Here is a 15,459-nt window from a genome sequence, read left to right on the forward strand (position 1 = left end):
CGAAGTCTTCATATATTTGATCAAAAGAAAAATATATCTGCAAACATTTGTGTTGCCAGTTTTTCAGAAATGGCAAATCTGACGTAAGCAGAGAGGTTCGCATTAGAGCGACTACCATTATGGTGCGTAGAAAGCTGGTTTGTCCAGAAGCCATCGCTTTCGAAAATATATTTTGCTTCGTTCATTGGCTTGTCTCTCCAACTGGTTTTTGGTGCTTGAATCGGTGTTTAGTGTGTATCTGCCAGATGGCGCTTTAATAAAAATACTGGTTCGTGTCTCGGCTTTTCGGGCTCGGAACGCTTTTGTATTTGAAACGGTTTTTGGTGCGTAGCTTGACGCCCGTTGTCAGAAACAGGCGTGATTTTAGCTAGCAGGTTTTTAATAGGCACAATTTGTGATAGTGTCGCCTTTTGGACTTGCGGTGGATATAGAAACTACTAGTGCCTATCCAGGGGAGTATAAAGGTCAACATTTTACATTTGTCTAAGGGCAATTGCGTATTGCGAAATATATCCAATATTCAATATTACTGAGTATTTATTGTGGCATTTTTGAGCAGCCATCTATGTTAAATCTTTTTGAAGAAACAATATTTTCGGGGTGATGTCAATGTGACAAATAGACGATATATAAAATTGTATAATATTACCGAGATATTTTCATGAAATCACATTTGTGTCTAGCCCCTAGATATTTTTCGATTGCTGTTGGTATAGATGAAAAAACGGCAACACTGTTCGGAAACATTGTTGGGGAGCGTTCACAGTAGATTCGCAATGTTTACTGTCAAATGCCGCCGAAACAAACTTTTGTTGACCAAACTTTTGCGCTACAATTGTTGCGGTATAAAAATAGTAACAGAAATACGCTAAATGTAATTGAACGATTGATATGTTACTTAATCAAAACAGTGTCCTTTATGTAATTATTCTGCTTGGTACTACACAGTTGGTTAATATCCCCTTTTTCGTGGTGCATTTATTGATTTCAGTTGCTGAGTTCTATGCGTTCTGTGCTTCGTCTCTTGCAGCCGAAAAAAATTGCAGCGACTGTCGACGTAGCAGGTAATAGCAGGATGTTTTCGATGGGCCCAGGAAATGCTAAAACTTACCCGACAACGTTGGAAGGCTTCGGATATGGTTTTACTGATGGTGTGTTACATTGATCTGTTGTGTTGAGATGTTCATATATTTGTAATTTGTTTCGCAGAGGGTAAACTGAGGCAGATTGATAAGGAAACCGGTAAATTGACAGATAAAGCTTTCGACTTCAACATCTACACCTCGGCGCAGGAAAACCAGGCTCATTACGAAGCCCTAGGAGAAGTAATCACCGATGCTATCTACGAGAGGTTGGAAAAAGTTGTAGGTTTGAAAAAGATATTTTTGCCGGACGATGTGCCACCAGAAGAAGCCACCTTCATATTCAGCACTAAAGAGAAACTGGATCAACCGAAAAAGTTGCTGGTTTTGATTCACGGTAGTGGCGTGGTGCGTGCTGGACAGTGGGCTCGAAGGTTAGTCGATTTACAATGTTCGTCTTTATTGTGATTCGATAGATATTTAATTTATTTTGCATTAGTAGCATGGTAATCAACTACAAATCTTGGTTTTCAAAAAATGCCCTGTTTCTGCGTTCCCACTAGTATAAAATTTCAAAAACCCTTATTTTAAATCATTTTGTAATTGGCTGCCATTATAACGATTCATGGCTTCCGCACCAAACTGATTAGGTTCATAACATAATAAGCTTCAAGGGTATACGAAGGATTTAAAGGGCAATATCAAGTCGAACATACTAATATGTTTTGGGAAGGTCATTGACTTTATTTATTGAAGTTCCCAACACGAAAAATATTTGGACGTTTTAATATGAAAAGTTCTACTCGACTCGAATTCATACTCATCTAATCAAACACCCTTCATCGTTCACATTCAGCAAATGGTATTAAATTTAAGCCAAATATGTATTAAATTGGCCAGTCCAACAATTTTTATCATTAGTCTGGAAAATCACCCACACTGCGCATAATAATTGCATGGCCAGTCAATCGTCATATCTTGAATGGCAGTGTGTAACTTCTAATGATCTCACTTTTTCTAGATCAATAACGATGCTGGTCATGCAGATTGATTGAAGGAGGTGTGGTAGGAAAGCTACTTTAACACTTGTTGCTACTTACTAGATAGTGAGCAACTCCCCTGCTCCCTGCCAGCTACCATATATTTTGTTTTGGAAGAGTTAACGCTGAGTCCCAATCTTCGCTTCCCTCCTAAAAGGCCTGAACGCCCCACGGTCGATACCGATGATATCAATTTCGTTCGCAATACCTAGGAGCTTATAAGCATTCGTGATAATTGTACCGTTTCATTGCACGTTCGCTCTTCGTATTGCACCCAGTGTTGCAATTTGCACCTTCTAGGGCGATGTTGGAAAGTAAGTTGGAGAGCGCATTCCCGTGCTTCAGTCCATCTAACGTAACGAACACGACTGATGTCTCACCAGCTATCCACATACATGATTTCGATTCCTCCAGCGTCATGCGACTCAGCTTCATTAGTTTCGTCATGAAACCGTGTTCCAGCAGCTCGTTTCTTTTCACTGAGTTACGCGCTGACTGCAAGTTATACTTACGGAACTTATCGGAGATCTGTCGCAGGGTGAATTCCGTCGTGGAACGCCCCTATCGAAAATCAGCCTAGTATTCGCCGACGAAGGATTCCGTTAACGGTCTCAATCAGAAGAACAGGATTCGGGAGAGCACTTTGCATGCGGAGTTAAGCAACTTGCATAACTGTTGAGCAAATGCCTCGATAGTCCATCTTCTTCGGGCATATAAGTCCTTCCAACCAGTTGATCGACATTTGTTCTTCCACCCAGATCCTCAGCATGAGCTGGTGGATCACAGAGCACAGCCGCTTGTTTCTCACTTTTAGAACCTCCTCCTGTGTTGCTGGCTCCACAGCTTGTTCATAATCCTCATCCAGTTTCTGTTTTGCCCCTCTTGCCCTTCACCATTCAATAGCGCCTGAAACTGCTCTTTCCACTTGGTCGAATGGATGTACATGTTTTCGAGAATAAACAACCTTAGAATACCTACATTGATCCGATCTGAAACCGTTAGCCTTTCAACTGGCAAAAGATAAACATTGGGGAATATCAGTTTGAAAATTTGCAAGTATATTTTCAAATCGTAATTTCAAAGGAAGTGACTAACATTGACAAAAGCAAAGCAAAGCCTTGGTGCTACATTCCGTATCGGAACTCGACCTTCTGTTTATTATACACAGACTTCGCAGCCAACTGTTGAGTGTACAGGACAATTGCGGGGCTTGCGCTACGATCCTACTGACACTAACAGTCTCTCCCGAGCCGAGACTCGAACATACGACTAACATTGACATCAATACCAAAAATCGACGTAAAATAACACTGTCTTATAGTTGCCTAACAATACTACATTAAATTTTTGCATTTATGGCTAAAATCTGCGCTTTTCTTGTAACCCTTTTCAAATGAGCCTTAAATCATTCTGACATCGAGATTCGCCCACCTTTTTTCGCCTTGTTTTTATTTTTTCTTCAGTTGCGCCCCTTTAAATTACTGTCGCCTGTTTACGAAATATTTCGCAAGTAAGCCCGTTGTTTCAAAACAATGTAAAGGGCCTAGTTCCAAAGTATCTTTTGTTTTGGGTAAACTGTTTCGTCGCCCTTTACTAAGAACTTGATTTGAATAATTTAATCGATTTATACAAAAGAAAGGATTCTTGCCATGAATTGTGTGAGTTCTAGTTCCTTTCTAGTTCCTGAAAGATTTAAAAAATTGGGTATTGAACATGATGTTTTGACTAAAAGAAAAATCATCAAAACAAAACAGTAACACATATAGTCGGCTTTTACAAAAAAAACGGGCAATACCTTAGATATGTTTTAAATTTTGTAGATCGTAGTGGCAGAGCTAGTAGCGAGTTACTTTTTAGTGATTTTGTCACTATTTTGTGCCTAGTCGTTGAAAAGTTACTATTTACGCCGACTATTTTACAAGTCACTAGAGTCACTATTTAATATCAAATGAGCATTTATTTATTTCTGTATAAAAAAATACAATTGAAATTGTCCATAAAGTGTTCGTGTCCATGAGCATTATGAATTGTTACATAGGGGAGAGGAAAGATAAGATTAGCGTTACGTAACGAAAAATCTGGGAAGGCTTTATTTTACTATTTTACTCCAAAAATGAGCATTTTTATGAGGCTAATCCTTCTGTTGTGTTACGTAGTTTTCATGAGGGGGTGGCGTTACGGTTTGCTACATATGGGGAAGCGGGGTCAAGAAATTGGATTTTTGCGTTGGGTATTTTATGGATGTCGCCTTACCGTATATATAAACAGTTAGGTTAAAGCCTATTTCGTTGACTTTTCCATCATGAGAGTTACGTGCCACCATGTGTTTCAATGTTCTTGAGATTCTCATCGGCATGGCCAGATTTAGGCGCTGAGGGGCCCGGGGCAAATTTGTTTGTTAGGCCCTCTTTTCTTTAAACATTTAGAAGTAACGTTCTGCAAGGTGACGAGCAAAAAAAAAAAAGGTCGCCCAAGACTAGGGGGGGCCCTTGAAACGGGAGGCCCGGGGCATTTGCCCCCTTGGCCCCCCCCTCAAATCCGGGCCTGCTCATCGGAGTGATCAGTGCAGCGTAGATACGAACAAACTGTCTAAGAATTGCCAGTGTAAACATTTAAAATCTAATAATAAATTTGTCCTATGCATTTCATAATCCGCGCGAATTAACGGTAGAAATTTTACTCCGATTATCTCTACGAGAACCAATCATTCCGCATTTTATGTTCTTAACATATATTTCAGAAGATACGATTTATCAAGGTTGAATAATGAATTTTAAAGCCCTATATTAATTAACTTTTTGGTCACTACTTAAATGGAAAAAGTTAATAAAGTCACTATTATTTCTCTCCAATTCCGCTACTAGCCCTGCAGTTGCTTGAATAGCTTGACAGTTGAAAAGAAGGTCAATGTAGATCGCGTGTTAATATTTCTTCGTATATGAGGCAATATTGAGCTACATATTGACATCAGTGTCTATAAATAGAGTTTGGTCAATATTAGAGAAAATACAGTGACATTATATTCGATTTACAGATTGACTTTGAACAGTACTAGATGAAATTTGTTGATACGCATCATCGTAAAATGGCACTTAGGATAGACGCAAGAAGCAATGATCGAAACGTTGGGGGATTGAGGCTGATCAAAGCAAATATATTGAAGGAAAATGCCGCATCCAATCACTAATTATTACCTACCAAAAACTGAACTTTGTAAATAGTACGCGTACTTCACATTGAAAAATATATAAATCAATGATATTGTTGCATTGTTCTTTTTGGGAACTTTAAGGTGTATTTAATGCAAAATTTGTTCGCAGTACATGTTACACACTACTGTGTTTTAGTTCATATAGCATCGTAGTTGAATCATAAAATGGGTGAAACGAAATTGTATTTATGCCTAGATTATGGCAATAGAAAATTGCACTAAGTAGCAAACAGAGTTGTTCATACCTCAGATTTTATGCAAAAGGAAATTGTTATAGAATTGTAAAAAATGAATGTTTCTTAACAGCGCGAACCGTTTTGGCACGTAAAATGCCTCCACTTTGGTACTTATAAGCGTAATATGAACAGAACAGAAATATGCGGACCGAATTGTTGGATGGGCACCACAGCTCAAATCCCGTATCATTAGATGTGTTAAACAGTTGCCCATAAAGTGGTCCAAACCATGATGGCGGGAGCTCTGGAAATCTTGAGGAAGATTAAAGATGAAGGGCCATTATCTGTCTAATTTTTTAGCACTTCAATCGTTTGCCTTATGAAAGAGAAGTAACGCATCAAAATTTTGTTCGCGCATTGGTCAAATCAACCGTTACCAACGTAATAGAAGTGGAGAACGTTTATCGACTATCCGAAAGCCATGAAAACGACAAAAAGAGCGGCCAGCAGTTTCTAGTGAACTTCCAACTTTTCCGACCGGGATGTGGCAAGCAAGCTGGGAGATTTGTATACAACTGTGAACCGAGTTAAAAAAACGAGTCGGACAAAAAGGTGGTGACTCCAAATCTTGATGATAAGCAAAACAAGTCGGCCAGACAACGATCGTGAAAGCTGTGCGTGAAGATGCTGACGAAGTAGGATTGCGTGGCACATGATGATGAAACCTACGTCAAAGCAGACCACAAACAGCTTTCTGGACAGGAATATTATACGACAACTGGAAGAGGAAAGATGGCAGAGATGTTCAGATACATTAAGCTGTCAAAGTTAGCGAAGAAATATCTCGTGCGGCAAGCCATCTGTTCCTGTGGTTTGAAGAGCAACATTTTCATCGCGAAAGGATCCGTCAACCTGGAAATACCTGAATAGAGAGAGAGAAAGAGAGAGAAAAAGAGAGATATAATAAAGGAGAAAAGAAGGAAGAAAAGTAGAAGTAGAAGTGCAAGTGGAAGTAGATGTAGAAGTAGAAGTAGAAGTAGAAGTAGAAGTAGAAGTAGAAGAAGGAGAAGAAGTAGAAGAAGTAGAAGAAGTAGAAGAAGTAGAAGAAGGAGAAGAAGTAGAAGAAGTAGAAGAAGGAGAAGAAGTAGAAGAAGTAGAAGAAGTACAAGAAGTACAAGAAGTATAAGAAGTAGAAGAAGTAGAAGAAGAAGAAGTAGAAGAAGTAGAAGAAGAAGAAGTAGAAGAAGTAGAAGAAGAAGAAGTAGAAGAAGTAGAAGAAGTAGAAGAAGTAGAAAAAGTAGAAAAAGTAGAAAAAGTAGAAGAAGTAGAAGAAGTAGAAGAAGAAGTAGAAGATGAAGAAGAAGAAGAAAAAGAAGAAGGAGGAAAAGAGAACAAGGACAAGGAAGAAACGTAGAAGAAAAAGATAAGAAGAGAAAAGAGAGAAAGTTAAAAGTGAGATTTTTTTTAAACAAATAAATTATCTTTTCTTGTTTTATTTTTCATATCCTCAACTTTTTAAATGATTCATTTTTCGTAAGGCGACATCCATAAATGACGAAACTATAATAGAGGAAGGAAGTATACAAATTATTACATAGGACAGGAGAGAGATCCTTGGGGAAACGATATTTAAATTAAAAAAAATATTGTGAGGAAGCGTAATTGAACAATAAAATATTTTATTCTATATTTCTACTAAATCTACTATACTATCGGAAATTATCTGGTATTTTTTTCCGTACATCTTTGTATTTATTTTTAAAGCTGAAAAAAATATTCTCTGACCAACAATATCCTTCTTAGCCTCATAATCAACCATTCGCTGGACGCAGGGACGCAGATTCCGTACATCAACAAGGGCCGCGAAGCGGGCTACGAAGTGCTGTTGACAAACACCAATGATAATTATCGTAAAATCGGCTCGTCATCGAAAGGAATCAAGGGCAGCCGGAACCCCACGGAGCACGCCGTGTCAGTGTTCGAAAAGCACGTCATCGCCAGTAATCCGCAAGCGGTCGCAATTGTTGCGCACAGCTATGGTGGCGTTGTCACCGTAGAGTTGGCTCAGAAGTTTCCGAAATTTTTCAAGGAGAAGGTGTTTGCGGTCGGATTCACCGACAGTGTTCACTCGCCCTCGCTTGTTCCCGAAGCGCTGATTGCGGTAAGTTAAACGGAATCGCATCGTTGGCGATTGTAATAAAATTACCTTACTGTTTTTCTCTCCCTTCTGTAACACAAGATTGGTCGCAACTGGGTAACTTCGAAAGAGCCACTCGACACGACGCTAACCATTTCCAAGCAAGACTTGCCGCGATACTCAGCAGGTAAGCCCACTAGAGCACGTGTTGCCCATTGCGTAATTGGCCAACTCAACTTATTTGCATGCGTTTATGATATTACTCGGAGCTCATAGTCGATGCCTTTTGCGGGAATAAATTTTACATTTTCGAATAAAGTTGTAATTTTATTCGAGTGATTGGCTTTTCAAATTAATGCTGCTTATGTTCTTCACATTCCCCTATTTTATGGTGTGTTGAGTGCTCTCAAGTAGGGGTAATGAAGGCCAATGTATTCATGAAAGTATTTATCAGTTTTAACGCATATTTTTTATTTATATCTTCTATTTTTACAAGGTCACATAAAGCATGAGATGACGTCCTACACATGTATGGAAGCGTTGTTCAAATTTTTCGAGCAGAGATACGAACAGTTTACCGCGAAAGATGCTAGTCCGGATTCTAAGAAACCGAAAAGTGAACTGTAACTGTAGGAAAATCGCTCCTCCCCAACAGTTGTCACGCTTCTTATTCATAAGAAAATCAACCAGCAAGCACCAAGGCGCTGTATAAAAGTTTTGATTGTGCGAATAAAATTGAGTCCAACAGTAAAGTAAGCCAGTATTGTTCTTGTTCGAGTGCAAATAGAAGTATCACTTAATCCTGATTCGATTCTGTCGTAATAGCGGAGACGCTGGTCTCCGCTCAGTGATTTGATTTCGGCTGGCAGTTTATTTACGCAACAATTATTCAAACTGTTATCTAGATTTATACTATAAGAACGAGGTAATAGCAGAACCTCCTCAACGGCAAAGTGAAGGGATTTCTTGTGAAGAAACCCATTATGTCAGATGGGCATTATCGGTGTGTACATTACAACAAAAGGAATGCAAAATGAGATCTGTGGTTAAATCTTTCCCAGTTTGTCCTTCCTTATCGGAAGGATGTTTTGAATCACCCTTCTCAGCTTGTGGAAGAAATTTGCAAATTGAGGTTCCACTATCCTGTTGTAAGACAACAAGAAATGGGGCTGCTTTTTGTTTCCATCGAAAGGATAGTTGCTGTTGGTAATCTTTCAGCTATAAACCAGCGCGGATATTTACACAAAAAGTGTGAAAATAAAATAATGAGGTTTTGTTTCGTCTTCGATCGATAGACTTACTTTTCCCGCATCATGTTTTTGAAAATTTTACTTGTTTCTTGCCAGAAGAGTGCATTCGATAAGATGTTTTGTCCTACCGGAAAAGAGTTGTTGCCCATATAAGAAAAAAACTCAGAGCTTCCCCGGTTTTTGCAAAAAAATAGTCAAGATTCCTGCAACCGAAAAATGTTCCAGTTTTCGGTTCTCACCGAAACAAAATCAAGTATCCTCGGAAAGTCACCTGCGTTTTCACACTCCAGTGCGTACGAAACGGTTGAACAGTAATATGACGAAATAAGATCGAGGGCAACTTCTCCCCCTACGCTGCGTTGACGTATAAAGCAAATGTATGCTCAAAATGTAACAATTAGTGTGTCCTTTTTTCCTCGTTTTTCTTACATGCAAGTACAGTGCATGAACGGTTGCTTACCGCATTGACTGACAGCCATAACACGATTCCCCATTGACATCCTGTTTCCCGCAGCTTTACCGGATAGGGTGAAATGTCCTGTCAAGTCGGGAGTAATTTATGGTCACGCTTCGATTGCACTTAATGTGAAATCTGTGTTTAAACTGTAATTATTGTCAGTGGTATGGGAAATGTGATTTTATTTTTTTTTCAAATTCAGTTTACACACTCACCTGCAATTACATTTGATTAATTTTTTTCAATTACTTTTTTTCTGACTTTTCGGATGACGACGCAAAAATTTACGAGGGCACTGCTTTCGGACGCGCTGCAGTGCGTAACCGAAAAGGGTTCAACTGACAATCAGTGCCCCAGTGTGTGGGAATTTTTCAAAAAGGAGTCCTTTTGCAAGTGCAATTTTTCTGTTTTGTGTATGATAAAAGTGGATGCAGCGTGGTTTGAGCTGCAAGTAAGCTCAATCATGCCGCTTCTGCCTTACATTTTAAACCTTTTTTTTCAATACTATATTAGCATAGCATTGGACCAAGATTTTTTTCGCAATGGGAATCCATAAAGTAGCGAGTAATTTTCGAAATGAAGGTCTTGATTATCAATTTGATAGTTTTATACAATAGTTTTCATTTTGCGGTGAAAGGTCATCACTTGACACTCACTATTTTTTTTTTATTTATTCGATATCCTATTTTCATCTGACCTTATAGGTCTCCATAAAAATTTGTTGGGGAGAAAAGCCTATTTGAGGCCGTCCACATGTAGGTGTAAAAATCCCATTATCTATTGTTACACATACATGAAATTTTACGTTACAATAAGTCAATAACACAACTAAAAACTGTACAAATCTAAATTTCGAATTGAATAAGTATTATATTGGGTTCAACTTAGTCATTACATAAAACATTCATCTTATTTATCCTAAACTATATTCATACAAAGTGCGATGTACATCGGGTTGAAGTAAACCACCAGATCGAAGTGAGTTGTAGAGCACGAAAGTTCAGCAAAGAGAGAATTCTCGGGCTGTCGACTTCACTATTTAAAACCCCAATCATAAACACAGCTTGTTGAATTTTTCTGCGTCGTTCTAGCGTATCAATAAGGTGACACCGCTCGGAATACGGAGGAAGATTATAAAGATCACGCCAGGGAAGATTCCTTACTGCCAACCGGATAATTTTTTTTTGCACACGTTCGAACCTTAAAATCCAAGCAAGTTAATAAGGAGATCAAATCAAACACGCATTTTTCAATAAGGGTCTCGCAAGTGAGCAGTATAAAGCTTTTAAACAGTACGGATCCTCAAATTCATGTCATATTTTGCTAATAAAACCGAGCTGTCCAGTTGCCTTGGAAATGATAGATGAGCGGTTCACGTTAAAACTTAGCTTAGCGTCGAATAAAACACCGAGGTCGTTTAAATGATCAACAACTGAAAAGGCTTCGCAGTGCGATGGAACGTCATGATCAGGGGCGGACGAAGGGTGATTTGACCTGCAGGCGAAAATTGATTACGCGCCCCGCCGCTCGTCCGTGTGTAAGTTTATAACATGAGCATTTTCAAAGAAGTAGGCATTGCCGAGCAGTCCTTGAGAAGTTGATAGGCGCTCAAGGGAAACGCGTTTTTCAATAAAATATTCCTTGTTCGTTAACATTTGTCTGAGTTCGTCTTAGTCTGTCCGAGTTAAAATCTGATGTTATCAAAGGAACACATCCCGCAACTGACCGGACTGAATTTCGATAATAGGTGTTTCCAAATCAAGCTTCATCTGTGCTGACAAAACCAGCTCCGGCGGCAGGCGATGCTCTCACGAAGTGGGATCAATCCGACAGAAAGGCCAAGTCAATTCACAGCCAATGAAATCTTGGAATTTGGTCGGCCAGAGCAAACGGCAGCTGTAATGTGGGAGGCGGCCGGGAAGATCCAGTTCGGCCTAGATAGGATGCAGTGATCATCACGTGAAGGAAAATGAAAGATGCGGAAAGTAAGGTAGGTCTAACAAAGAAGTTGAAGTTACTTTGAGAGTGTTAGAGAACGAGCCACACGTTAGTTAGAAAGTACATTACTCGGATCGCTGGTATGAAATGTATCAGGTTATTTCGTATCGGTCATGATTGGATGATTGGTTATGCCCCAAATGGACACCAGTTTTGAGACAAATTAGCGAGCAAAATCGTCATTGCAAGAGCGTCAAATTCAACGAAGGTTGCTCCCCTCACTGAGGCGGACACAGCTGTTCGCAAATCAGTAAGCGTCAAATTCAACGAAGGTTGCTCCCCTCACTGAGGCGGACACAGCTGTTCGCAAATCAGTAAGTGGCTTCTTGTTCGAAGTTTACGGCCACAGTCTCGCGGTCAAACAAGAAGCCCGTGGCTGATGTGGTTGAAGTGATTTGGCTAACCGGTTTTTTGCATGATGTTGATTTTAAGATTACGCAACCGGTGACGATCTATGAGGATAACCATAGTTGAAAAGGAATGGCCCAAACCTGACATCAAACACTATCTTATACGCGACCACATCGCAGCTGAACGCATACAAGTGGAACCTTTTCGGGTCAATAAGCAGTTGATGGACATCTTCACCAAGGCGCTGGACGTTGGATGATTCGAAGCCCTGCGGCGAAAAATTGGGCTCCATAATCCAAAGGGGTGGCGAAGTAGACAATACCAAACAGGCCCTGAGAAGTTGACAAGCGCCCATGGAGAAAATTATCAGTCATTCTCCATCAACGTCGTCAACGTTTGCCCGTGTATTTGTCCGTCCAAGCCAAGACCTCTAGCGTCATACGAATCAGCCTTATTAGTTTCGTCGGAAAACCGTGTTCCAGCATTATCTGCCACAGCTCGTAATTTCCATTGAATCGTACGCCGCCTTAAAATCTACAAACAGATGGTAAGTCTGCAATTTATACTCCCGAAACTTATCTAGGATCTGCCGCAGGGTGAAAATTTGGTCCGACATTGAACGGTCTTGTTGAAAACCAGCCTGGTAATCGCCGACAAATGATTCCGTTAACGGTCTCAATCTGAAGAACAGGATACGGGAGAGAATTTATTCAAGGAGTTGAGCAACATAATACCTCGAAAGTTGCAACAATTCAGTAGATGTCCCTTCTTATAGATAGGGCATATGAGGACTTCCAACCAGTCGTTCGGAATTTGTTCATCGGCCCAGATCCTTAGTATTATCTGGTGGATCGCATAGTACAGCCGCTCGCTTCCCGCTTCCAGGAGTTCGGCCAGGATACCGTCCTTCCCTCTGGCCTTGCCATTTTTCAGCTTACCAGTCGCCTTTTTCACCTCCTCCTGTGTTGGTGGCTTGTTCGTCACTTTCAATCCTCATCCTGTTTCTGCTCTGCTCATCCGACTCCTCCCCGTTCAATTGCACCTGAAAATGCTCCTTTCACCTGGTTGCAACCGTCGGTTTGTCAGTAAGCAGGTTGCCGTCCTTGTCATTACACATGACCGGCATAGGGAAGTTCCTACTTCTAACTCTATTGATTGTTCTATAGAAGCTCCGCACGTCGTTTCTAGCATAGCTATCCTCTGCGCTGGCGAGCACCTGCTCCTCGTACTCGCGCTTGTTCCGACGGTGGACTCTATTTTCAGCAGCTTTTGCCTCCCTGTATCTCTCTGCTCTGACGCGTAGCCGCAGTGAGCATGCAGCTTCTGGCACGGCTTTTTTCATCTGTCGCTCTCTAGCACTTGACATTAAACCAGCCGTTACGCTGACTTCCACGCGTCGTACGTGCCACCTCTCTCGCAGTCGTTCCTCCCTCCCAACCAGTGCGTTTGCGTCTCCGATGACGACTTTTACGACGTGTTTTGGGCATTTGTAATAGATTCGCTCAAGCTTCATCGGATTCGTCGTTTGTCGATGCGTAGGTGTTGATTACACTGAAGAATTTGCCCTTAATCCTCAATAGACATATACGGTCATCTACGGGCCTCCACCGGATGACTCTTGTTTTCTGATTTTCCAGCACTACAAAACCGACGCCCCGTTCCGCTACTTTGCCGCCACTGTAGTAGATGTGGTACTTGAAGGAAGTGCGATTTCGACTCCCTGCCGCTGTAGTTCTTCCAAGTACCCAATTTCCAATCGTTTACCTTAATCTTTTTCCGTGTTCGTAGCCTAGGTTGCCGATTGATCCGTTCCGTATTTCTAATTTCGATGTTCGTGGTTGAAAGAAAGGTTCCGGTATGCTACCTTACCAGGGTCGCGATACCTACATCCTGCTGATGGGGATGCCATCTTAGGTGTAGCTGATGGGATACAGCATTCCATAATTCAGCCGCCCGCTCCGGGTCAGAGGCTGTTGTACACCGCCCCTAATATGGGGATACGGCCGCGTACGACCCCCTTCAAGTTCTCATACGACCATAGTTTCACCCGGGGGTTGGTTACCCGATCTTCGCTAAGGTTACTCGTTTCCCGCGCGGCACCTCGTGGAGGTTGAGATAGGAGTTGTTGGACAGAGGTGAATGACCACATTAGGGACTCAAGTCACACGTGTCCAACCATTTCCCACCCCTCTGCGATTGTATTCCACTGAAAAAACGGCTCTTTACTGAGCCGAAGCATTATGCTTATATAACCGAAAGGTTCCTCGATTGGTTTGCCGCCTCGAGGCTGGATTTGCCAGGGGTACAGTCAAATGCGTACCACGATTCTCGGCATAAAATGACATCTGTTGAATATTGGTTTTCCGAGATTCTCGCAGGCCCGCAGTGGTCCATGATGGAAAAACTGGCGCTTTAACGAAAGGTAGATTCGAACTAAGCCATTGAAGTAGAATATCTTTTGAAATACGCTCCACCAATCCACCAATAATTTTACGAGAAGTTACAACGAGATTAAAAGAGAGAAAAGCTGATTGTGAGTAATTTATGAAATAATTAACTTCATTGTAAATTTGTTGAAATTAATGCAATTTAGGTTTGTTCAAATTTCTTTTTATTGTTTTTTGGTGTAGCAGAAGCTTATGATAAAGTTTCAAAACTTTGTGAGTTCGGCGATTTATTGAATGCAATTATTTTTTGAATTGTTCAGTCAAAATCAAAACAGAGCAAGTCAATATATGTATGTGTATTCTTCTTTTGTTCAGTCATAGTAACCAAGTTAACCTAACCAGCTATAAAATTGTCTTTTTTGAACCCATAACGTTTGCTTTTCATAATTATCACATCTCGTGATACAGTTGAAGAGTAACTCCAACTTATAACATCAAAATTGCGCATAGGGAAAACTTCGATATCCACAGACTTATTCACAGTGCAACAATTTTTTTGCCTTGGCTTCTATGTATGATTTTTTGATGAATTTGATGCGAAAATAAATTTCCCGGAGTTTGAACATATTTCAACTTAAGGGGCAACAATGGCACCATTTTGAATTTTTGAGAAACTGGAAATTTTTGATGTTTTTTCGACGCCATTTTGTTTTAAGACCAATTATCAAAATTCTAAGAGTTTCTGATCTATGTAAAATGTCAGCAAAATGTCGATTTTGCCCCAATTCCCCTACAATACAAAAATAGGTTTATCTGCTGGCATTTCACGTAGATCAGACACCTACCATTCGACTTCTGAGACTTTTTTGCTCAAAATAAGATATATTTTGACTACCACTACCACATGTGGTCCCCGTGGTTCTGTGGTTAGCGATGTCGGTCGGCTAGCTCTCCCGCACGGTTGTGATATCGGGTTCGATTCTCGATCGAGTCGAGGATCTTTTCGAGCTGGAAATTTTCTTGACTCAGCACTGGGGCACGGTGTATCGTTGTACTTACACATGCAAAATGTGCCAAAAACAATATCGATAACGAATTCTCTCAACTAATCTAGTTGATCGAGACCGCTATTAGCCCCTAGGCTAAGCGTGCGATATTGTTTTTTTTTGACTACCACTTTAAGATATTAGCGAAATACCATTAATGCTCAAAAATAATCGATATTATTTTGCTTTGTGAAATATACTAAAACTATGCCAAAACCGGTTTCGTAGAATCACCGTTTTGAGCTCAGTTTTTGTCCTATTTAAGATCTGTTTTTTTTTTTCAAAAGATGGGTTAAAAGATGCTAATATGTGGATAAACTCTTA

The 15,459-nt window shown here is 40.4% G+C and overlaps 1 protein-coding gene across 5 annotated transcripts; it reads left to right on the top strand.

The window, feature by feature from the left end:
- Positions 1–747: 747 nt before the first annotated feature.
- Positions 748–8,398, top strand: LOC129730931 (FAM172 family protein homolog CG10038). Of its 5 annotated transcripts, none has more exons than XM_055690579.1 (6): positions 748–874; positions 992–1,151; positions 1,210–1,516; positions 7,313–7,670; positions 7,749–7,833; positions 8,143–8,398. In XM_055690579.1, the coding sequence occupies exons 1-6, from the start codon at positions 791–793 to the stop codon at positions 8,271–8,273; spliced, it is 1,125 nt and encodes a 374-aa protein (XP_055546554.1). In that variant the 5' UTR covers positions 748–790; the 3' UTR covers positions 8,274–8,398. The 5 variants fall into 5 exon arrangements, with proteins under 5 accessions (XP_055546554.1, XP_055546559.1, XP_055546555.1 ...); XM_055690584.1 differs by having other exon boundaries at positions 773–870; XM_055690580.1 differs by having other exon boundaries at positions 783–921.
- The last annotated feature ends 7,061 nt before the right edge of the window (positions 8,399–15,459 follow it).

This window comes from Wyeomyia smithii, chromosome 3 (assembly GCF_029784165.1).
Source record: "Wyeomyia smithii strain HCP4-BCI-WySm-NY-G18 chromosome 3, ASM2978416v1, whole genome shotgun sequence".
NCBI classification, from domain to species: Eukaryota; Metazoa; Arthropoda; class Insecta; order Diptera; family Culicidae; genus Wyeomyia; species Wyeomyia smithii.